The following is a 27,014-nucleotide window of genomic DNA, read 5'->3' as shown; positions in this document are numbered from 1 at the left end:
AACAAGGGCTAAATTAGAAAAGAAAAGTCAGAGACACTATGTATTTATCTGTCATAGGAGGTGTCACTCAATAATCATCAATTAAGCGAGGTGACCCCAGAGTGTGTGACCGATTGCACTCTTGGCAGGGGCACAAATGTACAGTATTGTGTTGCATTTTGATGAGCGCGGTTGAATCGGCTCACACACCCCGACTAGTTGACTGGATTGAAAACATGGCTGCGGCCGAACGTGCAGCAAATTTACGGAAGTGAGGTATGTGTAATTCTTGAGCTACAAACGTTATTTAGAAGTGTGCCTCCAGTTCGGTGCTTGTAGTGCGGCATATGACAAAACTTTAATTTATTAGCCCACCAAAAATGTCTATGAGCGGCATTGTTGGAAGTACACAAATACATCGGCAAAGTTATGCGCGGAACAATCAGCTAGCTTGGCTAGCTAATATTAGGCTGCTGCGGCTAGCCGTAGCTGCTAACTGGTTACCAATCACCGTTATACCGCTTGGTTGCTAACCATGCTGCTTCTGCCTGTGCGCAGCAGTTGAACTGTAAACCTCGGCGAAACACAATGTTAGTAGCGATTCCTTCTATCAGTGGGTATTATTGGTGTACTTGATGGCTGTATCAGTTGTCGAGCTAGTTTAGCTAGCATGCAAGTAAGCTAACGTTACCAGAGAGGCTACAGCTGAAATCGCCACGATTCTTTTCTGCACGATGCAGTTAACAGGAAAACTAGCCGAGAAGAACTAGCGACGGTAACGTTAGCCAACTTGGCTAACTAGTCGTTCATCAGAAAAAAAGAAAAGAAAATTGTCTCGGTTAGGTTGTTGTGTACTTGTTTGGCAGGTGTCTTGGGGAGCGTTTAGGATAATATTTAAATATCACGGGTGCAACAGTCTGCAATTTGGTGTCTCAAGCGTTAATGTTTTATATTTAGCCCTGAGAGCTAACGGTAAGTTAGTTTGCTAAGGTTAGCCCGCTAAACAGCAAGCTAGGTCAAGTAACGTTTGCTTGGAAGTTGGTCCATGCTAACGTTTAGCTTGCTCGCCAGCTCCATGGATCAATTTGGTTGTTTTGCCTGAACGTGTGATCGGAGTTTTAATCCTGAACTTTAGAGTTCACCTGCTGCAAACTAGTGTTAACTTAACCGGCAACACGTGCAGCTGCAACCTGGTGAGGTGTAGTTTAACATCATCCTCCAGCTTACAACTTTGTCCACATTGAGCTCCCGGCAGCTGATTAGCTGGGATGTTGGGATTTGAGCGATTCTCATCGGTATGTATACCAAGACCACTCCGTGGATTTTGTGTTGCCAGTAGGCCCCGTGGAAGTGTTGAACTGCAGGTCAGTAACAGTGATGAACAGTCCAACATGACGGTAAAACGAAGCTTTTTTTGGTTTTCATTAAACACATTTCTGAGCCTGAACTCAGTTGCGGACGTTGGCTGAGCTGGTTTGCCAACAATAGCCTTCACACTTAGCTTGCAAGATGTGTGTTTACTTATGTAGAGCCGGAGTTTACAGCCTTAAATTGTCAATGAAACCAGTGTTTGCTTATTATGGCAAGTGGCCCACATGTAAGACCTGGTCTGTCATGATGATAGTAATGTAATCAGCACGTGTTAACATAACTCCACAACCAAACACGCGCTTTAGTGAAGAACAGGAAGTGGCTTGATCGAGGATTACAGTCACACATGGGTCATGTCTGATAGACTAATAACATCTTCTGGCTATGACACTTTCAGTATTTATGGATAAACTGCTGCCTGTTAGCATAAGTTGTTATTTTCAAACCTTGTCTGTCAGAATATTGCATTAGGACTATAAACCTGCTCGCTCCAACCCTATTACAATGTATTAACAGTACTGTAGTGTCTGTGGAGTTATGTTCCTTGAAGACGCAGGGATGATACTTGTATTTCCTTCAGTCGAAGTTATCACAATGAAATGTTTATATAAGATACAAAATGTCCACTGTCAGTATTCGTATGCCGGTGTGTGTGGTCTGAAGCGGTGGGGCCCGACCTTTTTGGCTTTTGACCCCATAAAACAAAGCAATGATCACTCCTCATCAGACATTATGGCCTGATTGTTGACATGAGTTATAAGCAGTTCAAACAGAGAGTCGGTTATCTGTTCGAACACTTTAGAAACAGAAACAAGTATTTTATACGCGTTTATCTTTTTCAAGTTTTGAACCTTTGGCTTAACGTTCATAGCATCTATACTTCTGGGAAGCTTATGATTTCATCCTAATCCACTGCACACTCCACAGCCTGAAAAGACCCCTGTCATTCATGGAGTTTGTTAATGATTGGCCCTCAAACCCAACATTTTTTGCATGTTAACAGTGTGGACTGGGAAAAAAAAAAGCAATCTATCCCACATGCTGTCTAACCACGGGCACTATTTTACGACATTCCTGTCATTGCACCTCCGTTGGGTGTGTTTTAAATTAGTTTGAGCCTAAGCTAAGATAGGGCAGTCATTGTCAGAGTAATCAGAACTCGCTTTAAATTGTTTCTTTCTTCGGAGCAGAACTTTGATTCTGACATTTCCAACGGGCACCTGAAGGCAGCATTAGATGTTTATTGATTCATTATTCATTATTCGTTGAGGCTTTGCCAGCTTTTCTAACAACGTGTTAATTATTGGGACGTGGAAGTGTGAGCACATTTTTCACAGTTATTCAGCCAAACTGTAACCCTGATCATTCTGCAGTAGTGATTAGTGAGCTAGTTTTTTTGACAGTAGGTCAGATGAGCAAGCTTAATTAGTTTTGTCAATTTGAGTCTCAGGGTGAGTGCTCAGTCTAAATAACCTGCCCCCTGCTCCCCCCCCCCCCCCCCATCTGTGTTTCTTTCTTTCCCTCTCTTATTTTATGCATGGACAAATCACATTAGCTTTCTCAGCTGGAGTCTTTAGCAGAGTGTGAGTAATGTGTGCATGTGGTAGTGCTCGTTGGAGGTGACCAGTACGTTAACTCCTGAAGAAATACTATCAAAATGTATTTGTAGCCAGAGTAGCTTTTGGTTTTGATGTGGCTGTGTTTTTAAAAAGGGAGGGATTGTCCCAAGAAAGGCAACGAGGAGCTTTTAAATCGGATTCGACAGAGGTCGGCTCATAGGCTGATGTAAATGAGCACCATGTCCACAATGCTAATTGATGCAATAATTCTCTCCTCTACAACAGGAGACTCTGACTGTGTCTCATCTTTTTTCAAAGGACACCACGTGAGATCATCTCCACTGAATGTCACTTTAATATGACCTTTACTGTGTCTGGTTTTTATTGTCCTCTGTCGTTAGATTTATTATTTGGAGCTATCATCTAGAGGATACTTTACCGGCAAGTTGTGTGTGTGTGTGTGTGTGTGTGTGAGAGAGAGAGAGAGATCTTAAATCCCCCCTTCTTTCATTAACTGCACATTAACATGCACAGAGATAACTTTATAACTAATTACTGTATACTGAGACTAAGAGTGATAGATGATTAAGTGTACAGTTGCAGACTTGCCCACTGAATTGAGTTGTTTGTGGAGTTAATGTGTGTAAAATTGGGCGGACTTCTTTGTAGTTCTTCACAAAGCAACCTTAATGTAATCTCTATTACTTGAGGGGATTTTTGGGATGTGAATGCTACTTCACTATAGTGTTTTTATTCTTCAGTGACCGCCAGCCATCGTGGTGCTTTCTGCTTCTTTTTTCAAACACAGTGCAACATTTCTGTGACCTTTTTATGATATGTGCAGCAAAAAAACACTGAGAGAAACCAGAGTAAACTGGCTGTATACAATATGTGTGTGTGTGTGTGTGTGTGTGTGTGTGTGTGTATATATGTATATATGTAAAGATATATATATATATATATATGTATATATATTATTACACACACATCTGTGTTGATGAGTAGCCCAATTAGTTGATCAAATATGTTTGCCTCACTAACAAGTTTAATGTCAGTGAGATAAATGTAAGGTAAAGACGTTCACAGGAGTGACATTGGTAACATTTGGATTGTGTCATTTTTCCAGTTCAGACTGTAAGCTAGGATTTCTGTTCTGATGCACAGTAATGTACTTCATCTGCGGGATACCTCTGGCGACACACAGCGAGTTGTGGAAGCCTTTGTTGTGCCTTAAATTGTGTCAGGAAGTGAATCGTCCTGTCCTAAGCCTCTATAGTTGTCCACACTCTAAGCCTGTAAGCCCTGTGTAGGATTGTTGTTGTCGGAGCATTTCAATTTTTTTGCGCGTTGTGATAAGTTGTGGACGGATTGCAGCCTGTTGGTCCTGTGGCACACCTGTTATAAAGAGATAAACAGCCTGCAGTGTGCGATGACAAACCTATGTCTGCAGTGTTATCTCTGCTGAATTGGGTGTGAGAATTACCGTGTATCTTCTGTGTCAGAAATCAGTCAACCAGTAAACCGTTTGTATTCTTTGTGTGACAGAATAAGCAATAATCTCTTCAGGGAGGAAATAAATATGGCTCTCTGAAACACATGCGTTCTGCATGATGGCTTGGTTATTTGATTATGTTTAGTTTCAATGCAGATAGTTTACCTTTTTCTAAATCAGCTGCTTGCCAGCTTTCGGGGCTTTTCATTACTTAAAGTGTTTGCTGCGCTGTAGTCACCTTTTATCTCTCGAGTTACAAAGTACATACAGATGAGTCTCACAGCTGTGACATTTGTGAAGTGTCAAAAGAGACTTCTTCTGCCAGTGTAAGATCTTCTACCTTTTGTAAATGTAGGTAGAGGGTGTGTAATTTGTACAGACCTGGGATATGACATCAACTTCTGCCTGTGGACAGAACGTGTTGCTTAGCTACAATGACAGGAGAAATCAATACCCCTCTGAAGTGAGCTGAGAAATGACCCAAGCGGTATTTAACAAAAATTTAATAACTTTAGGTGAACACGTCAGTTTGAAACCCCCTGGGGTACCATTCATGGGTTCGTTGAAGCTTGGCTGACCAAACCTATAGCGGTTGTATAGGTTGTGCGATGGTGTAACCATTGCGCTGTAAAGGTTTCACTGATTGTTTTGACTTAATGAAGTGCATGTATCTGTCTGTGTGTGTTTTACAGGTGCCCACATTCTGCTGCAGAGGAGAGAGCACCAGGATGAGGAGACTGTAGGCACCCGCCGTAGTATGGCCGCGTCCCGTTCCTCGCGCGTCACAAGGTCGTCAGTGGGGCTCAATGGATTGGATGAGAACTTTTGTGGTCGAACCCTCAGGAACCGCAGCATCGCCCAGCCGGAGGAGACCTCTGTGTCTCCGCTACCTCGTGCCCGCTCCCCCAAGAAGAAGCAGGACGCCAGGCAGGAATCGAAGCAGGACGCCAGGCAGGAGTCGAAGCAGGACTCAAAGCAGGACGCCAGGCAGGACTCGAAACAGGACGCCAAACAGGACGCCAGGCAGAACTCGAAACAGGACGCCAAACAGGAGTCAAAGCAGGAGTCAAGGCAGGACGCCAAGCAGGGCGCCAAGCAGGAGTCAAAGCAGGACACCAAGCAGGGTGCCAAGCAGGAGTCAAAGCAGGAGTCAAAGCAGGACACCAAGCAGGACACCAAGCAGGACGCCAAGCAGGGCGCCAAGCAGGGCGCCAAGCAGGAATCAAAGCAGGAGTCAAAGCAGGAGTCAAAGCAGGAGTCAAAGCAGGACACCAAGCAGGGCCCCAAGCAGGAGTCAAAGCAGGAGTCAAAGCAGGAGTCAAAGCAGGAGTCGAAACAGGACGCCAAGCAAGAGTCGAGGCAAGACTTTAAGGAGGATGCTAAACAGGACACAAAGCAGGACGCCAAGCATGATTCAAATCAGGTTGCCAAGGAGGACAATCTGCAAGATGGTCAGCAGCAGGCCTCTTTGCAGGCAAAGGTAACTGACTTGAATGCTTCTCCTGCTGAGGCGGAGCAGTGGACCAGCTCCAGAAAGCGGGGCGTGTCCTGTTTAGAAAAAGACATTAGTCCCGAGAAATCCGAGAACTGTGATAGAGGGAAGGGGGCTCGGGATGTCTGCCCTCAAATCAAAAGGGCCAAGCGTTGCTCCCGCTCTGGAGAGTCTCAGGGACACGAGGAGGACTCTGAGCTTTCGGAACCTGAAAGTCCAGTCTCTGTCCCAGAGTCAAGCAAGGACAACAGTTGTGAAGAATTTTCCAGCCAAAACTCTGCTAACGCAGCTCCTGCCTCACCGGTCCTCAGTAAAGAGGAAGGTGAGCTGATGGGTGGGTCAGCAGATGATGGTCATGTGGACTGTGACAGGCCAGCTCAGCCCCCGAATGCTCACAAGGCTTCTAATGGACTCAGAGAGAACAAACCGGAGGAACCTAGCACACTCACTGAAGAGCCTAGTGCAAATCCCACCCCTGCCGCCAACTGCCCGTCGCTGCTCAACGGCAGTCAGATGGGGACTCCCTCATCCCCAGACTCCGCTGTGCCTTGTAGAAACTCTGTCCCTGTGCAGATGGAGGTCTCTGGCTCAGGGGAATCGCCAGCCTCATCTGCGCTGACATTTGAGGCCATTACAGAGGATCCTGTCCCTGAGTTGATAGTGGCCAAGGAGCAGGAGGTGGAGGAGGTGGAGGTTGATGTGGTGGGCGACTCACTGTGTCTGGCCCATGAGGAGCAGGTGATGGAGAGCGAGAACGATACCAATGGCCGACCGCTAACACCGGTGCAGGAAGCTACTGCCTCCACCTCCGCTTCTATAACCAACATGAACTGTAGTCCAATCATCAACAACAGCAACTCAGGAGAAACTACACCCCCGCTAGCAACAACCCCCTCCCCCACAGAGCCAGGGTGCAACCCCTCAATATCCAGCACGCCCCCCTCCTTCACAGAGCTCTATGAACACAGATACACCCTGCGGACTTCACCCAGGAGGGCTGCCAATGGTGGCAAGGCCTCCTCCTCCAAGCTCAGCTCTCCCCCCAGAGACAATGGTCCCTTGAGGGAAGAGGGGGAAGTGGTGGTTGGGCTGGAGGAGGACTGCCCTATGGTGGAGGAACCTGCTCCTTCAGACTCTGTTGGCCCCTCCAGTGAGGAGCTGGTCTCCGTGGATCCAGGAGACGGGGCAGGTGATGACGAAGGTTTGCCTGTGGAGGGCAAAGAGGCCGAGTCAAGCAAGGAGGTGACACGGAGCCAGGCTGCAGAAGAGGAGGAGGAGGAGGAGGAGGAGGAGGAGCCAGACGTGTATTACTTTGAGTCAGACCACCTGGCTCTTAAACACAACAAAGAGTATGTGGGAGCTCCCTCGGGATTCTGCTCTCTCCTCTTCTTTTGTTGATGTACCTCTCACACATGTTGATCACTCCATTCTGTGATCATTGCGTTACTTCTGCTCTTTGGTTTTGAATGAACCACAGATGCATTTGAGCTGAGGAGGATTTATATGTACTAAGAATATTCTGATGTTTTGAAAGTTCTGAATGTTGTAAAACCTCCGGTATGTTTCAGTTTAGTCTTAGTGTTTATATATGTAGGAGAATCAGTGTTAGTGTTGCCAAAACATTAACTATATTGATTATACTTTTTTTCAACTAATTAATTGGCTTTGTGTCTTGTTGAGCTATCTTCACAGGTTGGATGTGATTATGAGCTAGTTTCCTGTAGATTGTTTCATTTAGAGGCTTGAAAAGGTCAAACTTTACAGTATTTCTTAAGAAACAGGAGAAAGATTAGAGAAAAAGGAGTCATCATTTTGGTGGCAGAACAATATTTTTCTTGCCCTGTTAACTGTCTCACATCTCCTCATATGTTTTTTCAATCCTGTCAAAGTTGACTGTGTTAATTAAGCAAATGTGGTTTATTGTGGTGAATGCACAATGTAGCTACAAAAATCTGAATGTTACTATAATGAAAAAAACATGTTTTTAGCCTTTTTGGTCAGCAGACACTGACCCAGCCTTCTGAAAACGCATGAAAGGGGAAAAAAACATAGGAAAAAAACTCCAAGGCACTAAACTATTAAAATACCTTCGTTGTCATGGCATGATTATGATAGACCTTTGTTTTTAAGGTGGGTAAAGGGTTAGAGAGTGCCTTGGAGTTTTTCTTGTGATTTTAACGTCTACATTTATCCCTATCCAACTCATTTTGATTCCAGGTAGCGCTCCTACCATTGCATTTTTGATTTACATGAAAAGAAACGCTGAATTGGCCTATAAATGTCCTGCTTTTTACACCACCAACGCACAGACAGAATGTGTAATTATCAGTTATTTTGGGAGTCTGTCCTTGGTGCTTACGGGAATACCGGTGAGCATCTAACTATATCTCCTGTCTTATTGTTCAGGTTTTACATGTTTCAACATTTAATTTCCACCTTCAATCTGGGGCTGCGATTGTGTGAATTAGCTGCCAATTGTCAGAGCCTGCAGAGCTTGGATGTTAAAATTGCTCTGCTGATTGCCTCTGTTCTGTCGTTTGTCAGCAAGATGAGTTGTTTTAGATGAAAAGGATTTCTCAGTGTTGGGCTTTGTTCCTCGTGTTGTTGTCTGTTGTCATGAGATGTTGATGTTGGTGGACAGGTCCCACGCTGCGCTCAGTCAGGCTCTACTAACTGCACTGTGGCAGGTCAGCTGATTCATGATGCATCTTCATAGGAGGAGGGGCAGAGGGCTGTGGGGGCTTAGATCCATCATAAGCTGAGGTCCTTTTGTCTTTGACACCGGTATTGGTGAGCGTTTTAAATTTGGAGAATGGCTTCAGAATAAGATTTCACTGCTCTCGTATTTCAGGGTAATCCGATCAAGTTTCTGTGACATGCCAAGTCTTAGGTTGTGCTGAGTAAGGAGAATTTTTGAAGGCTCAGATCAATAAAGCGAGGAGTCATTTTTAGGCAGCATGACTAAGCATTTTCGGTTTGCTGAATACGGAGTATTGACATTGACATGATTAATGATGTCTGTACAAAATATCTTGTATTTGCAGCTTACTGCTCTATTTATTTTGACACAGTTCCTTCTAACTTTAGCATGTTAATATTTTAAAAAGTAAAACCTTATCCTTGATCATGAGGGATTAACATAGCAACTATTGTCCCGGCCAGTTTTTTATTTTGCACCAGTGTCAGTGGACCTCAGGCCCAGTAGGTGGCAATGGAACACCAGGCATGTCCCTGGACACCTGGCGGGAGTCCAGAGAGCTGAGAATCCGAGCCAAGTCCTCCTTATTTCCCTAAAACAGATTAATGCACAGATCATCTGAGGCAGTCAGAGTGCTTTCTTTTACAGAGATCTTACATTTGAATCAGAATCACTCTAGTACAGGAAATGTGCAGTTGTATGTTTCAGTGCCATTGCTGCAGAGACAGATTTACAGTGTGCAGAGTACTTAATGATGCTTTGCAAGGTCAGCAGAGCTTCACACAGTGCGAAAAGGAATGGCGTCTGTAACTAATGAAGTGATATGAGGTTAAACACAGTTGACTCGTTTGACCGTCTTGCTTGTAGGATTTTTAAACCACCGGCAGCTGTTGAATAAATTGTGTCCTGTGCATTGATTTTCATTCATGTCCTGTTAGGTGAGATTGATCCACTCTGCTTCACTGAGCTCCTGCATTAGGGTATAGTCATGTAGGCTGCTGCCACATTCGTGTCAATACCTCCAGCTCTGCTCGCACTGTAAGGCCTCTGAGTCAGTACCACACTTAGTCATTGACAGCTCAGTTTGCAGATCTCCAGTTGCCCCAGAGGGTGTGAGTGGAAAGGTCAGACTTCTACAGCGCAGAAGGCTCCTCAAGCACTACAAAACCCAAGTGTTTTGTCATGCAAGGGTTTTGATATAACTATGAAATCAGAGCATGTACAGGTACAGATCAGAAAAGTGTTAAAGTGGTTGAAGTGTATTTTGTCTTACCATTTGAATGTTCATTTACCAGCTGCTACACACTCTCTAAGCAACTCTAAAGGTGTTTGCCGAAGCAGCTGGTTTGAGATGCATAATTTCCAGCCACTGCCACACAAATGCCTGTAAACACAATAATTACAAAATGGGTGGAAAGGATTGGAGAATGGTGCATGTCTTGTGCAAGCGTTTAGGCTCTCAGCACCGTGGTTGAATTATGCATGGTCTGTGGTCTAAAAGTTTGATGCACTGCAGCATTGCAAGTGTCAGGTTAAATAATGTAAGCAGTCCATTCCTTCTACTGTTGTCTAACCTTGCCTCCCTCCGTGTCAGTTATCAGAGGCTGCTGCAGACCATCGGAGTTCTCGAGGCCCAGCGCACGCAGGCCATCCTGGACCTGGAGACGTTGGCGCGTCACCAGAGAGAGGCGCTTGCCGATCCCATCAGCTTTGTGGAGCAGCTGCAGAAACGGGTAACAGACCTGTGTCCTTGTGTTTTAACTACACTCCGTGTCTGCTTGAATCAGTTTTTTGTTGACACTGTTTCAGCTTTAAGGCCATCGCCTCCCTCATTATATAAATGGTAGGACAAAAAATTCAAAATGCCTCTAAATATAATGTAGTCCTGTACAACACCAACTCTAACTCTGACCGTAATAACAAGCATATAATTCAATTAACACATTTCTGACAATTTCAAAAAATACTGAACACTCAGCTTTATAAAGGTGGATGTTATGGCAAGGCTGTTATATTGGACTGCATCAGATTTTGCAGGTATAAAGGGGTCAGTGAGTGAATGTTTTAATGTATACAACAAACAACTTATGCACAGGAGCTGTATAAAATGTGCAAGTTGATATTTAGTCTCTGTGCATCAACCTTTCTTGGAGACATGGCACGTAAGATCTTGTTCTTGGTTTGTGCCCGAGGAATACCTTGCTGGATGAGACAATGCTTGAATAAATATTTGGGAGCTTGTAAAATTCAGTGTGCAGTCTACCACTCCTTTTTCACTGTATGACTCAGATTTGTCTCTGCACCTGTTCACAACTGGGCCAGGATGTGCATGCTGTCCACCTTTTCTACTTGAGATATGTAGTGACCACTTAATACAATACATTCAGAGCACCTGCTTGAGGCGTTAGAGCAAGTACCTGCATCAAAAATGATTATTTTTTAACTTGTGAGCATTAGGTGTGGGACAAAATATCAATACAGTAATATATCGTATCGCTTCCTCTTGCAATACGATGAGCGATACACATGGGCCTATTATTGTTATTGTTATTATTATTTTAAAACTCTGCTGCTTTCAACAGATTCCCCTGACAGATTCATTTACCAGGGTCTCTACTTCATAAAACCTTGTGGTGTAAACTTCTGTAAACATAATTTACTTTACTACTAAGTTGTATCTTTGGCTGATTTATGTCTGTTTCTCATTGGAATGACGACACACATGGTGCAGTCAGTGTGTGTGATAAAGAGGCAATAAGATAAGACTCTGTGAAACTGACACCACAATGCAGTGACTAAATACAGATATCCTGCACTTTGCCTTTTTAGGGGTATTTTGTTTTCTTCAGTCAAACAGATGTTGTGATGTTTCATTAGATTATTGGCTTGTAATGTGTCGATTATCGACTATCATATCATATAGGTTAGTTTGTTTTCACAGAGAAAATGATTTTAATTCAAGATGAGAAAATGAGGCTGTAAAATCATGTGCTGAGACCTTAGTAAAGCTCAGTATGAAGATGAGGCCCCTCTACAGCACACCAAACAAACTTAGAAAATGTCCTAAAACAACTAAGTCAGTTGTACAGTGCCTGTTGGTTTCTAACCTTGTTGTAGTATGATTTGTAGACATTAAAAATTATTTTGTTAATGGCGTGTGACCTTCGGTTCCTGTGCCCCTCAGGTGAATTTGGGCTTGCCGTGTCCTCAACGGGTGGTCCAGCTCCCTGACATTGCATGGGAGCAGTACACCTCAGGCCTCGGTGACTTTGAGAGAGAGTTCTGTGACAAGAAACGCAAAACCAGGCGGCTAAAGCTGATCTTCGACAAAGGCATGTATACATTTTATTCGTCTTTATCTTGATGTGTGTATTTTAAGATCAAAATAACACAAGAGCAACTCTTCTGCCACTCAAAGTGCAAATTCTGCTCATTTGCGTCCCTCAGGTTTGCCTGATCGACCAAAAAGTCCTGTGGAACCCAAGAAGGAAGGCGAATCCTCCACCATGTATTCATCTCTGCCTACTAGTGACGCTCCAGAGAATGGCAGGCAAACGCAGGTATGGCTCTGCCCCCTTACTAAAATCTGTACAACACACACAGCTGTTGTCATCACAGCTGTGATTGTTTCCCAACATATAATTAGTGCAGATGCAGCTACATCTCTTCCTAACTCTAGCTGGTGAGTCACCAATATCCTGCAGGTTAGCCCACAAATCATCAGGTTATTACCATTTTTCACTGCCTGGCTTCCTCTAACCTCATCTGCCCCATTCTAGCTCCTCAGCAGAGTTAGCATGCAGCACATGTGAGCACAAAAGATGGTATCTATGGAAACGTGAGGAGCCTGCCTCTCCCACATCTCTGATTATGTGTTATTCTTGGCCTCTGTTATGCATGTGGGTCCTTTCCCATATTATATGGCCAGCAAGGTTTTAATTTTAATTGATTGTTGGGATTAGACCGCACCAAACAAACAAGTCCTTGATTATTCCTGTTGCTCCCTGTGTTTATTTTGTGCAAACACATTTGCATTCTCCCGGATTACTCCCCTAAATCCCACTAGGATTTTATTTGTCAGTCAAAAGTGTTTTTCTGTGTCTTCCTGATGACGCATCTCGTATCACATCTTTGCCTGTCAAACTGACAGATTCAGTGTGCCAGGCAGTTCATATGCACAGATCCCTTCAAATGGTGCAGTTCCCATTATTTTTGTATCGTCTTAGTCTTTTAACATGGCTGTCACTTCATGTTTTCTTGACAGATGATCAGGGGGAGGATTTGTCACCCAAACAAGCCTGACACATTTAACCAGCTGTGGACTGTGGAGGAACAGGTAGGTAGTAAATGTGTAAGATGTTGCACTATATTTTATCAGAATGACATCATTCACCACGTAAATAACCAAGTGTGCAGGAATGCTTGATGACATGAGTATTGAAACATTTTTAGGTTCTTTTCAGATGCATATTTTTTTCAATACACCATTTCCTAGATATTTTTCCTTCTCCTGGATCCGTCTCTTTTCATGGATCCGCACCCAAACCTAATTTGGTGTATTCTGGGCTGAGACCCATTCTCCTTCCAAGTTTTGTGAAAATCCATTCAGTAGTTTTTGTGTAATCTTGCTGATAAACCAACCAGCAACAAACGAACTGATACAGGTGAAGACATAACCTCCTTAGTGGAGGTAATAATGTTTGAAAATACATGATTCTTGACTGCAAAACTATTATCAATTTGTGACATTGAGGGCTTAGAAAATGAGGGCTAATATTGTCTTTTGTTTTATAAACAACCCAAATGTGTTGTAATTTGTGCTACCCACCTGTTTCATAGGCTGTTTAAGAATGGTGCATGTCAGCATTGGTGATTAGATACGTTAAACATAGAATCGTTCATGCAGTAAATTTTGTCCCTGTACTTGTTTGTGACCTGTTGTTTTGTATATCTTGATAGAAAAAACTGGAGCAGCTTCTTGTTAAGTTCCCTCCCGAGGAAGTCGAGTCCAGAAGGTGGCAGAAGATTGCTGATGAGCTGGGCAATCGTACAGCAAAACAGGTGACAAAGAGAGTTGATCCACACTTACTACCTACTTAGTTAAGTTTATTAGGACATTTGAAAATGATAAAAACACGACAAAAAACACAGAACTTGCTGGTTAGAATACATCCTCAGTTGTCTTTGAACTGGTTGTACCTGCATGTCAGCATGTCCTGACATTAATAAATCTGTGCCTGTATTGTGGAAACATGCTGTTAAATTGCAGGAGTGCAGAGTGTACACTTTTCAGTGCTAAAAGGCAAAGAGTGATTTGTGTGATAACTGCACCCCCTACAAGTACCTGGATCACACATTTGCATGACCTCAATTACTTCAAGCAGCTGTTCCTCAGTTGGAAATCATTAACGCAGCCATTTTCCTGTTAAACATTCCAGGTTGCCAGTAGGGTTCAGAAGTACTTCATCAAACTGACAAAAGCTGGTATCCCCGTGCCTGGAAGAACACCCAACCTGTGCATGTACACTAAAAAGGTATTTACCAAACCTCTTAACCAGAGTGAGTCACTGATGTCATGTAAACAGATGCTTTTCTTCATTAATCTTAAGTGTCTTTGAGTAAGGACTGGGCCATTAGTTCAATATTGTTGCAGTGTTTCCCACAAATAGACTTCACTTGGGCGGGTTTCAGGTAATGCACCGACTGTGACTGTTAAATGTAGTCCTACTTATACATTTGTTTTGTAAAAGCTTGTAAGTGCACCCAGCTGGTGCCAATGTCATTCGGTACCATGTTGGTTTCGATCGGCTATATCCTTATCAACAAGCCTCCTCCACACGTGGCTCCTCTGTTGTCGCGAAAACGGAATAACGGGTGAAAAGATCCAAAACGTGATGAAGAAAGTCAACATAGCAGACACATGAGTACAGGGCAAGCAGGTGTGTGTGCATTGAGAGTCCAAATGTGTTGTGTAGTGTGATGGGAAAAAAGGACTGAAGGAAAAAAGCAAGGTGTTGAGTGTCATTCCCGTTAATATTTGTCTCGGGCTTTTCTTTCTGAATTCGACAAAGTCAACAGATGTTCAGTTTTTTTATTTTTAATGTCTGAACCTGACTTGAGCTTGACACATTAATCCAAGTTGAGGTGCTGACTTTGTTACCCTGTCACGCAGTGGTTACCATGGGTTACAGCTTGCCTGTTTACGCCAAATTTAGTTAGTTTTACACTATGATATGTACGGTCTTCACTCAGTATAAATATATACAGTTGCCAACATGTGCCGATACCGACATATCCATGATGATATTAAAACTGATAGAAAAGATGGTGGATTTGTTGGGCTCAGATATTGTCATCCTTTTGCAAACTGTAATGTGCAATTTGAACTTTAGTTGTTATTTTAACAAAATCTGTTATTATAGATTTGTTCAACATGTGGGAAGATATTTGACAGCTACAGTGCACAACAGTGGAACACAGTTCATTGTACTGAGCAGTGTCATCAGTTCTTATTTAATCATTTACCACATGAAGATACATCAGTATTGGAAAGCTTACTTTTTATTATCATGATATTGATTCCACCTGTGCTAAGTGCTATATTTTTAACGATGTACTAATAGTTTCTCTTTAACTTTTAAGAAATTAAATAACAATACATTTTTAATGAGACCTGTTTAAAATGGCCTGCTGTAACTGCACTTGTTTAATTCCTCAGGCATCCAGTAAGAGGCAGCACCACCTCAACAAGCACCTGTACCGGCCGTCTACTTTCCTCACCTCCTATGAGCCTCCGGTCTTCATGGACGAAGATGATGAGCGCGCTGCATATTATGGCAGCGCGCAGGACCCCTCGGCTGATGACTCGGTAACTGGAAGCCTCAGTGCTCTTTCTTTTTTTTGAACGAAGCTATTTTTGCACACACCCGACTCCAATGCATTTGTCCTGACAAGATTATCTTGTAACTGATCTGATTCTTCCGAATTTTCGTGTCACCGATCACCAACCAGGTCTGTGTATTTGAGTTAATCACAAGCTCACATTTCCTCTTATCTCACTGTCATGTAAGCAGTGACCCTTAAAAGAAAGACGAGGAAAAGCTGCATATTATTTGCTTTGGGGAGCTTGTTTTTAATACTTGACAGGTCTGTTAAAATCCATCCAAGACGAGGCAAAGAAAAACAAACCACTGTGCTCTCTGCTTTGTCACTTGCATCTGCTTTCCTATGACAGACTCTCACTCTTAGCTCCACTTTAACACCTTTGGATAAAATAAGCAGTTTGTCCCTTGATCACGCACGTCTGTACCCTTTTTTCTCCACTTCAATCGGGGCAGCGTGTACTGTTGAAAATCAGAGCAGGGTACCCGGTCAGCCTTGCCTCTATTTCCATTTGAACTCTGCAACTCCTGACGCTCGCTGTTGCTCAAGCGCTGACATTTTCTTTCTCTCCTTTTGAAGTCGGTAACCTTTAAGTAAAACCAGGTCGCTGTGTCCTGCTGTGAACACAGGCTGCCAGCTCCACCAGCGCGTTAACAAAACCTCTGCTGCCACCGGTATAAAGCGAAGGCACAAAGGTGTTGTCTGCATGGGCCACAGTAATTTCTCACTTCGCCAGATTGTCCCGTAGGTTTCAGGAAGCAAAATTGAAGATTTTTTTTTTCAAAGCAAAATTGTCAAACATTTGCTGGTTCAAGCTTCTTAAATGTAAGGATTTCTTTTCTTTTTTATTTATATGAACTATAAAGCAAGGAATCTCTGTCTCTCTATATGTTATTCTCCTTCTCAAGAACCATTCATCCAATCTTCTTCACAGTTGGAAAATTTTCTGTTTACTGAGGTCCCAAGGAAGTACAGTGTCGAATTAAATGAAATTGGGACATGCAACACGTTCAATAATAAAACATTTTGAATAAACTGTGCAGTAGCAGGGGCGTAGCTTCAGTGCTCTGACTTCATGGCTATGCAGACGGAAGCTGGACTCGCATATGATCCCTTCCACATGATCTCATGGGAAAGCAGACGTAAACAAATTGGAGATTAGCGTGGTGCAGCAACTTCCTGTAGTAACACTTGGTAGTGAGGAAAAAGAAACAAAAGCAGGAGGTTAAACGAGTCTGGATGAGTAAGGAGGAGCAGTCAACACAGGTTTAGCCTTAAGGGCTAGAATGTTTACTGTTGCTTGGCAGCACTGTCACCTACTCCGGGATGCCTCTCTCATTTGTTGTTTTGGTCCAGCTTTGGAAAGTAATGTCACCAATGTAATCATCCAGTTGCTAGATCATTAATATCAAACATGCCTGTGACCAGTTCAGGAGGCTTAAAAACTCACATTACAAGAAAATCTGTGCTGAACAAGTTGCTACAAGTCTTGTAGACTAAACAATTAGTCAATTAGATAAATAAAACATAATAATAGGCAGATTAATCAGTAATGAAAATAATCGTTAGTTGCGGTCCTCCTCCCCGTCAAGTCCTAAAAGAGTTTTGAAACTCAAATGTTGCACCTACCACTTCTCCGTAAGAAGGTGGAGGTTATATTTTGGATTTAGCAGTCAGTAGATGTCTTTGAGAACCAGCTCAGAAGACGATCTCTGCTAGTGGTTGTGTATATGTTGCTGTTATTCAGTTTTAATTAGATTGATTAATACTGGCAGCAAATTTGTCCGCCAGATCATAAAACATTTAGAGAATAACATTGTCATACTGGATCCTGGAGCCAAAAAGAGAAGTTTTGTCTGTCCTGTTGTCTGCCAGTAATCTCCTCTCTGTATCTTTCTTTCTATGTGTGCACCATAATGTATGTGTGTTTTTCTTTCCTTTCCTTTCCTTACACCCAGGACGAGGAGGCGATACCTATGGAGTTGAGAAATTTGCCAGAGTACAAAGAGCTCATAGAGCTGAAGCGTCTGAAAAAACAGACGCTCCAGGAGATCCGGGAGGACAAGGTCGGGATGCGGCACGTCGGCTACAAGGTGAGGACTTTACACACTTTAGTACAACACACTGACCACATTACAGTTACATATGCATGAGCCCTCAGTGTGTGTGAGGGGTAATAAAATCACATGCGAGTCAGAGGGATTATCCTGTAATTTGGTCAATGAGGGGCCTAGGTTTGTGTCCAGTTTGCATGCTATATACCAATTCTAAGAGAGAGTCGCATGTTCACTCTGTACAAGAGCAGATAATCATACAGCAGAGTGTGAAATACTCAAAATCTTGGCTCTTGATACAGCAACTGAAATAAACTGCTAAATCATTGAAAATGCCTATTTTATTTTTATTTGTTATATTTTAAAGCTTGAAATTGGCAGCTTGACTAACATTTTACATGATAATACTTTAGTACTTTGTTAGTGCAGTATTACCTTAACTGAATTCCTACCTTGTATGTAGAATTGTGAGACTTTCAAATGTTGTTCTAAGAAATCAGAATTTGCTGATGGTGATTATTAATCAGTTTGTCAAAGAAAGCTTTTAATAGTTTTATTAGGGTCCAAAATTATATTCTGAAGATGTATGTTTGTTTGTGTGTGTGTTCTGTGCAGTGCGACGTCTGTGGCATGGAGCCCATCCAGGGAGTGCGGTGGCACTGTCAGGACTGTCCGCCCGACAACTCTGTCGATTTCTGCTCCAACTGCTCCGACTGGTGAGATCCTCCACCTCTGTCATGACACTAATTAACCACATAGAGAACTGGTAGTTGGGATTTGACAAATGGATGATATATTGTAAGATGATAGATTTCTTTATTTTTGAGAATGGACAATGTGCATTAATCAACATTCAAACAAATGTAAATACACCCGAGTTAGCTGTACAGCTAATTTTCAGCTAGGTAGTGACAGCTGGTATGACCTGCTGTCAGTGAGGTTAACATTCAGATGTGTGAGGGTAAAGGTCAGAACCGGCTAAAGATTAGAAGCTTTTACCTGAATGATGTGCTAATTAGAAACAGGGGCACTATAGCTGATTCTGAGTTGAGCAAATCCTTATATTTTGCATATCTCAATGTTTAAACTCAATTCGGTTTGGGCAAATAATTTCTCACATCCACACACTTTTATATTCACTGATGCAGCTTGAACTGTAGAACCTTGCTGTGGTAAATGAGAGCAGCACTGCACCACCAGCAGGCTGAGGTGGGCAAAACACAGAGTACAATAAAGAAGAGGAAAGATCAGCATGTGGTCGGGTCAAATTAACAAATTGACAGATCTATACTGCAATGTACTCTTGTTCACTTTTTTTTTGTGCTGTGACAAATTGAAAATCCCTTGAGTTGTAGTAATATTAAAACGTGTGCTCTGTGGTTTTTATAGAGGTATAGATGGCAAAACATTGTAAAGTCAGCAGGTATTGAACACACAGCACAGTTTTAGTGAAATTGTTTAGCTGCTCTTTTTTGTGACATTTATCACAACAGGGTCATCAGACTAACCCTCCCCTGCCAGAGAGTTGCACTCACATATTTTCCCTTTTTTCCAGCTTGTTCAAGACCGAGACCCACAAGCCTAATCATCGTTTGGAACCAGTGCACCAGTCTGACACCTTTCTGGACAGGGACTACTGCCTGCCGCAGAGCACAGGCTACAACTACCTGGACCCTAACTACTTTCCAGCCAACAGATGACAGGGTCCCAGGCGCCTCTAGCTCCAGGCTCTCTCCACATATCCCACAGGCCACTCTGTGCATGGCTCCATCCTCCAAGTCTAAGATAACCGCTTAACCCGCCGCCAGGCAGGAAGGCCAGCCGGCAGGCAGTCAGCCAGGGGCCTCAGAGCAGACCATGGTGCTGCTGGTGGGGGGGTGCTGTTGGTAAACTGGCCTCCCTGACTCAAGCAAAGGGGCGGCCACGTTGGTTCCTCAGAACAAGGGGGCCCCGCTCCACCTCAGCCAGGTTAATCAATGGATCTGTGATTTGAAACGATACACTATTTTTAAAAAAACAAACAAAACAAACAGAAGGCACGCTGACATTCCCGAGCTCTGTGACTCCAGGAGGGCTGTCCCTTCCCCCCTCTCCCCCTCATCGCCCTCCAGTTACCTCCCCGTGCTGCTTCGAAACTGGAGAATTGACCATCGGTCTGGTGAAGCGCCACCTAATGGAGATTGTGTGGTCATAGTGGACTGTGAAGTCATCAACTGAGATACACATAGGTGGTTTGTATGTGTGTATGTGGTCTCCGTGTTATGCAAGAGTGAAAAACGTTCTAGCTAGGTATCCGTAGATTGAGTATTTATGAGTCGCAGCTTCCTCAGCGGGAGTTGCGGCCGCTGCGAGAGAATTTAGGCGCCGTGGAACTTGACGTCGAGGTCGGCGTGTTTTCAGCTGCAGACTGTAGGAAGTTCTGCCGATCCACATGACGTTCTGCAAACAGACCTGTACTTTTAAACGGATTGTGCGCCATGTTTTCAGCGTGGTGCCTGTCCTACCACTGTCACACAACGCTGCTCTCTACCCCCCCCCCCCCCACCTCTCAAACACACACACAGACACACACTTTAATCTGTATTTCCTTTCCCTTTGCTCTCTCCACTAAAACATGTCTAACAAGGAAGCACTACAGCACTGAGAGCAAATGATTTTGAAGGCAGGCGAATGGGAACGTATGGAAAATCACACAGGACTGTGTTTTTGTTTTCATCTTTTTTTCTCCTTCCCTGATGTGTGCCGTTGTTGATCATGTTGAGTGTACAAGTATATGGTGAAAAGTAGCCAGCGCTAGTTGCTGTGTGCCATTTTTAAAAGAGAAATTAGTTTTTTGGGGGGTGGTGGGGGGATTTCACCTCTGAACCTGGCCACAAGTTCTCCCTTCCTGTATGGCGCCATCGACCCACATTGTCCTACATTATTGATCCAGTCATCATGCCTCTAGATCTTCTTTAATTTTGCAGTACACTTTAAAAGGTCCATTTAAAAGATTGTATTTTTATTAATCTATTTAAAAAAAATAATTGAGGCAGAGGTTGGTGCCTCCACAGTGGAACAACCCACACAATTTTATACACATAGATTTTGTTGTGCTTGAGTAGACACCATTTTGTATGGTTTTCGTCTCCTTCCCTCACCCCCTTTGCCCTGCTTCAATATCTGTGTATAACAGTCTGTTCTTATGTAAAAAAAAATAATAATGTAAAAAAAAAAATGCTAGAGGAGAATCGTGGAAATAAAAGTATGTGAAAATAGTGTTTCTACACCTGTGGTTCCTGTTTTATTATTAATCACGAAGCTCACTCAAAGATCAATATTTAGAGCTGTTGTGATTTGTTGTTTATTCAGTTTATTTCAGCAAATGTAGGTGAAAATGTCTGGTTTCACCTTCTTCAGGATTTTAATGGCTGTTATCATTTTAATTTGAATGTCTCTGTTTTAGACTGTTGGTCAAACAGACATTTGAAGACTTCAACTTTAGGAAACTGATGGTCATTTTTACAATTTGCTTTAATTGACTAGATTAATAATGGTTGCAGCCCCAGCACAGTTGAGACTTAACACATTTTGTTAGTTTGAATAAGTAATGATTGATTGATGTTTTTATATGGAATCATTATTTTCATCAGGACTAAAAACTTAGGTTGAATGCAGAAGAGCTGCTGCTAAAATATTTGGTTATTTTATTTGATTGTGACAGTTACCTGAAACTAAAATTGCTGTTGATACATTTTCAAATTAACATTGTTACTATGATCACTGTTTAAAAGCAACATTATATAGAAATTTGTATCTGTGCAATTTTGCACCCACAGTTACTGAGTGCAACAACACCGTAGTAAATACAAATCCCAGGTTTCAGACAAGCTAACTAGCTAACAGCAGCTACAGTTGGCTATAAAAGCGATCATGACACACAGTGGGACTGACGGACTCCATTCTCCCTATTACAAGACAGTCACGATGATTTTGAAACTGTTATTTTAAGGGAACAGTGTCACTCCAGGTGACCTTACTGCAATTTTAATGAGCACCATGACCTTCCTTTCAAGAAAAGACCTACGACAAGCTTTTGAGCCAACACACCTGTCAGTAAGACTTTCTGTAGTTGTAATTGTTCCCCATAACTTCAGTACCAAAAGAAAGAAACAAAAAATGTAAATACACACACAAAAAAGTATTTTCCTGGAATGTCAGACTGGTTACGAGAGCCCGACGAATGTATGAGTTTATGGTTATTATCGGCCGATACTGGCCTATCACAGATCTCACTGATACCTGATATTTGCCAATATGGAGATTTTTTGTTTTTAAAGGTTATAAGGCAGAAAAAGATGCTTGAGGTTATTTATAATTATTACAATCCCAGTGAAGTTTACTGTTTCAGAACTTTGATGTCATTTAAGACAATAACATTTCTTGTTAAAACTAAAATATCCGCCTTTGTTCCAGATCTTTGTCACAAGTGTTTGAGGGATCTTTGCTAAAATTGTGTGAATATCGGCTGATAGATCAATATTGGAGCTTTTTACTCTCTAAAAACAGTATCAATGTTGGCCCCAAAAGTCCAGTACTACTGCATACCTTTAATTACCAAAGTATCAGAATGACCAACAGCTCACTTACCTGATAAAAAGAATGAAGTTCTGTGTTTTGGTGCCTTTATAGTGTCAAGTTGAAAAAGAAAAGAAAACCCTGCATTCAAGTTCTGACGTGAGTTAAGCATGTTGTACTTTATTTCAAATAGTGTTGAAAAAGAAAGAAAAATAATTAGAGCGCTAAAATGGTTTAGAAACCAGGTGTGAAAATGTTTTTTCTTTCCATATATGCTCCTAACAGTTGACCATTTGCCGTTTACTTCAAACACTCCCTGACAGTTCGGGTGCTGCAGTTTTGTTTGCATTTTGTTTGATCCACATCTTGTATCGGCTGCAAGGTGGACACCCAAATTCTGTTCTTGTGCATTTTAAACAGGACCTTTTCTTGCGATCTTCTCACCAGCAGATGGGGCTGTCAGATAAGCTGTGACTATCTCCTGTCCTCACACACACGTACGCAAAACACCAAAGCACACACTCAGAAATCCTCCATTTAGCAAATGCACTGGCTTTATTGAATGTTAAATACCAGACTCAAACAAGCACCTGCACGATGAGCTTGAAAACATACAAATGCGATATTCTTTAATACTCTTGTCTGCTTTTTATTCAATGCACAAAAGTCCAAGTTAAGCTTGATTGTGATTCTTGCATGCTTGTTACAATAAAAAACATGATGCTGTGCCTGAGAGCATGAGCACACACACTGACATTTCCACTTTCTAGCATGGCGGGAACCCTCTCTCAGCTCCTCCAGGGGGGGAATGGAAGGAGGGACTTCACATTCAACTAGAAACATGCTCTCAGTCACAGCAGGGGAATGCTTTTGTCTCAGTACAGTTATCTGCCCTGGTCTGGCAGTTGGCAGCATATATTGAGGTCAATGCAGAGAGAGAGAGAGACAATGCGAGTAGGTGAAGCAGAACGTGACAACCAGGCGCTTCATCAGTGTCAAAAAGCAGAAAGGTTTCACTGATTGCTTTTAAGGGACATGCATACCACTGAGTTCAATGATGGAGTTCTGGTGCAGGTGTGAGGGGATGTGGGTGAGTCTCTGTGGAGAGAGAAGGTCTTCACACGCGGACCTCGCGGACAGCAGAGTTTAGGGCGGGAGGAGATGGAAAATCAGAAGGTCTCCATCACCTGGCAGATCTGGGTGAACACTTCTTCCGGCGACCTCTCTGCGTCGATCTGCGGACGGAGACACGACGGAGCCTTCAGAAAGCATCAGCGTCTCAACGTGCAGTCGAGGACATCAGTCTGCTGCAGTGCTGGCTCACAGCAGACTGATGACCTCCATATCTGCTGTGGCATTTAAACTCTCTCTCTCTCTCACACACACACACACACACACACACACACACACACTCACACACACAGACACGTACACACACTCAGCACCTGATGTGGCATTTAAATGTTCAAACAGCCCAGTTCAACCCCAAACAGAAACTCTTTGATTATCTGCTGACCCTCATGTCAGTGGAAACAGAGCAAGTTGGCTCCTGTGTTCACATCCCAGCCTTCTCTACACTGTGTTGCTAAATAATCTGCACATGCACATTCATTAAAGTGTCAATCAAAATAAAACTTACCATGTGCAGAAGCCTCTTGCCTTCATAATGAGATGCCACCGCCTGGCTGTCGCTGCAGAAGCTCTCAACCCTCCTGTGCGGGACGTCGTCTCTGTCTGAGCCGGGGTGGAAGGTGGAGGTGGATCTGCCACGGCACTGCAGACGACTGGACATGGTGTCGGCCGAGCAGCTCAGCAGGAGCACCGCGCTGGGCTCCCCCACCTGACACACAGGTAGAGGACGAGGAAAGTCAGCAACAAAGGCTACATCTTCCCTCCTACTGTACGTCACTGTACCGTTGTATCTGCATCCGTCAAAAAGTGACATTTTGACTCCATTTGTTGCTTTTTGTGCAAAGCTTGTAAATGTCATGATGAACACGTCATTTCTGTTTGTCACGAATCCCCATTTTCTACCATTGTGTCCATATTTTTTACTCCTGTATTAGTACATGAGTCATATTTAATTACTGAGCACTGCTGTCTGTCCGCAACTAACAGTTATTGTCATCGTCGATGAATCGATTAGTTTCTTGGTGTATGAAATGTCAGAAAATGTCAATCAGGGTCTAAAAATTTCTTGTTTTGTCACATTTAAAGGGGCACTATGTAGTTTTGGAGAAGAAATTCAATCTCAGATTTTAATATTTACAATATGAATGAGGTAATAATACAAACTCAGAAATATTATTTTTTTCCATAAGTGAATAAACAAGCTGTTCTCAGAGGAAAATAAGGTCCCAAGAACACTGTTTGAAGCTAGAAAGGTGGCAGGGTCCGCCACATATAAACAGTATGAAACTGTGTTGTCCTTTAAGGTCAGTTTGTTTATTCAGACATGAAAACAAAGAGAGTTTGTTAAGTTAGTTTGCTTTGGCATAAAAAAAAATCAGCCAATGAAGATCTTTCTCTTCTGATTTCTTTCCCAAACTACACAGTGCACCTTTAAGAAACTGGAATCAGAGAATTTTTTTTTTCTTCAACTGATTCATCGTTTATCAAAGTAGTTGCAGATTAATTTAACAGTCAACTGATCGGTCAATCGTTCAGTCAGTCCGGCACTCTGACCTTGGCCTCGTACTCCTCCGCCCGTCTCAGGTCTCTGGGGAAGCCGCTGACCACCACACCTTTCCCGTGCCGCACCGACGACACCACCGCCTCACACAGCAGCTCCAGAAGTGTGTCCTGGAGATTAAACACACACACACAGCACGAGCATTAACTATCATATAAACCACATTTGATGCTTCATGTACGAATCAACTCAGATAGCCTCAAAAAGAAGGGATATGCAAGTGTTTGTGTGTGAGTCCTGGGGGCTCCTCCAGGGGGCCCTAGAGATTCAGATTGAAAAAGGAAAGTACAATATCAACAGAAATATAAACCTTGAAACCTTGATTTCTTTTAAGTATTTAACTATCTGAGGGGATATTGTTTATGTTAACGTCTGTTGAATGTGCACAATCCTAAATAAACATGCACGAACAGCTGCAAATGACAGATATTATCTTTCATAGTAGTCATTTTCATTACATTTTACTCATCAATCAATTCACTTAAAAGGTATTTTACACATTAAAGTGTGTTTACGGGTCTTGGGGAGTACTACTGAATAAGTAATAAAAGTAGTATGTAGCCTTTTGTTGCTCCAGAGGAAGCTGCATGTGATCTGATAAATTGCCTCCAGTGATGTCACTCAGTGGCTAAGTTGTATCGTGGGTAATGTAGGCATCAGGTTTTGAAAAGGAGGAAGAATGTGTGGAATTAAAAAGCTGATATCTCTGGTTCTGCTGTATCGATTTTTGATCATTTGTTTTTAAACTGTCCATAATGAGTCCAACAGTGTTACAAGACTGCTTCTCCTACAGAACCCCCTTGTATTTACTCAAGCATGCAGATAGGTATGCACTGATATATGATTATTCATTGTGCATAAATAACTCTCTTACAGTCTGTGCTCATATATGCAAGTGTAGTTACAGATGCCGAATCCAGCAATAACATCGAACTCTAATAACGGTTAAATGTGTTTGTAATAATTTGCCCTCCCTATTTGTATCAATTAGGGTCGACCAGATATTAGAAACCCTTCTCAGTCCTCATCAGCAGCACAAACTGCAGCCCCCAAAATGGCCGTAAAGTTAAATCAACACCTCTCTGAAACAGTTTAATCAAAATTAGAACATTAGAACGATCACAGAGGGAGGATTTATAATAGGACTGTTTTATTACACTGCAGCAGCTTTAGCCAACAGCACCTAATAATCTGGCAACTGAGGACAGGAAACACGGGGAGAGACGGAGGAGGGAAACATGTAACATGATTGTTTTAACAAAGCCAAACCGGACGGTGATTGGATATCTATCTGGACAGCTATCCTGTGTGATGTTTTCACAGGTGAGGGTCAAACAGTTGAGCCTGCTAACTCTGCAGGTGGTTACTCCACTCATCTACTCCAGTGGATGTTTTTAAATTGTCTGACTGAACCCAAAACTAGACATTTTTATTCTGGCTCAGAAACCACTGTCATTAAAGGTCAACTGCGAGATGCTCCGATCAATAAGCCCCCGACCACCATTGATTTTTGATTGTCGGTGCTCAAGTTAAGTCCTTTACCGACTTTTTAAAATATTTTCGGTTTACGGTGATCTCAGCCCTCTAAAGAAAAACCCACAGGAGAAGAAGAAGAAGGAGGGAAATGGTTCCACTTGTTTACATTTTGAGACGATGCGACCTTGTCAAAAGTCAGACCCGCTCTGAACTGATTATTCATGACCAATCCCTTAACCCGGGCTGAGACCCTGAGCTGCGAGAGATCCATCAAATCGTATGGAGCATCCACCCACAGGAAAATAAGCACATGAAATATTAAAGGTTTTTGGCTTCAGCTCAGATTATGAAGGTGAGAGTGAATCCATCCCTCTGTGAACTCTTTTTTTCTGTCAAATGTTTTTTCTTTTTTATAGAAGATCTTAATCTGAATATGTTATTGCAACAGTCAGATAAATGTAGTGGAGTGTAGAATATTTGCTTCTAAATGAAATGCACATTAGTATTTAAAGTCACATAAAATGAAAATAGTCGACTGTGACACGTATCCTGAGTAGGTGGCGCATGACAGAACACCTTCTTTTCTCTAAAAAGGTTAGCGCTAAAAGCCTCATGCAAGGCTGCAGTGCGTGTCATTTAAAGATTCAGAGTCTCGCCTATTTTTTCCTATTTTTAAAGGCAGTATTTTTCCTGTGTGCTCTCTTCTTTCTATCGCTCCCATTCTCTCTCTCTTTCAAAGAGGGTAAAGGAAAATTTCATCTT

The 27,014-nt window shown here is 42.6% G+C and overlaps 2 protein-coding genes across 6 annotated transcripts in view; one reads left to right on the top strand and one right to left on the bottom strand.

The window, feature by feature from the left end:
- Positions 1–180: 180 nt before the first annotated feature.
- zzz3 (zinc finger, ZZ-type containing 3) lies at positions 181–20,793 on the top strand. 5 transcript variants are annotated; one of them, XM_073490916.1, is made up of 12 exons: positions 181–255; positions 5,094–7,242; positions 10,186–10,324; positions 11,776–11,923; positions 12,039–12,151; positions 12,856–12,927; positions 13,551–13,652; positions 14,030–14,125; positions 15,310–15,459; positions 17,432–17,566; positions 18,143–18,243; positions 19,083–20,793. In XM_073490916.1, exons 2-12 carry the CDS (start codon positions 5,159–5,161, stop codon positions 19,225–19,227), a joined length of 3,285 nt encoding a protein of 1,094 aa, XP_073347017.1. In that variant the 5' UTR covers positions 181–255; positions 5,094–5,158; the 3' UTR covers positions 19,228–20,793. The 5 variants fall into 5 exon arrangements, with proteins under 5 accessions (XP_073347017.1, XP_073347018.1, XP_073347016.1 ...); XM_073490917.1 differs by lacking the exon at positions 181–255 and adding an exon at positions 349–569; XM_073490915.1 differs by lacking the exon at positions 181–255 and adding an exon at positions 349–592.
- Positions 20,794–22,615: 1,822 nt separating this feature from the next.
- Positions 22,616–27,014, bottom strand: part of ak5 (adenylate kinase 5) — a 75,406-nt gene continuing 71,007 nt past the window's right edge. The window contains exons 12-14 of the mRNA XM_073492083.1: positions 24,770–24,886; positions 23,724–23,924; positions 22,616–23,319 (exon numbers count right to left, since the gene is read on the bottom strand). Coding sequence (XP_073348184.1) covers positions 23,254–23,319; positions 23,724–23,924; positions 24,770–24,886 — 384 coding nt within the window. The 3' untranslated portion in view covers positions 22,616–23,253. The remainder of the gene's footprint in view (positions 23,320–23,723; positions 23,925–24,769; positions 24,887–27,014) is intronic.

This window comes from Pagrus major, chromosome 21, assembly GCF_040436345.1.
Source record: "Pagrus major chromosome 21, Pma_NU_1.0".
NCBI classification, from domain to species: Eukaryota; Metazoa; Chordata; class Actinopteri; order Spariformes; family Sparidae; genus Pagrus; species Pagrus major.
Note: the sequence above shows the minus strand (reverse complement) of the source record. Positions and strands in the feature narration are given on the sequence as shown.

What these genes read in the sequence shown, in the direction of transcription:
- zzz3 (XM_073490915.1), top strand. Translation starts at nt 568, where the DNA reads ATGTTAGTAGCGATTCCTTCTATCA. An exon ending in GCTCTTAAACACAACAAAGA is followed by an intron (nt 7,243 to 10,185) that starts GTATGTGGGAGC and finishes CCTCCGTGTCAG; the next exon opens with TTATCAGAGGCTGCTGCAGA. An exon ending in TGTGGACTGTGGAGGAACAG is followed by an intron (nt 12,928 to 13,550) that starts GTAGGTAGTAAA and finishes ATATCTTGATAG; the next exon opens with AAAAAACTGGAGCAGCTTCT.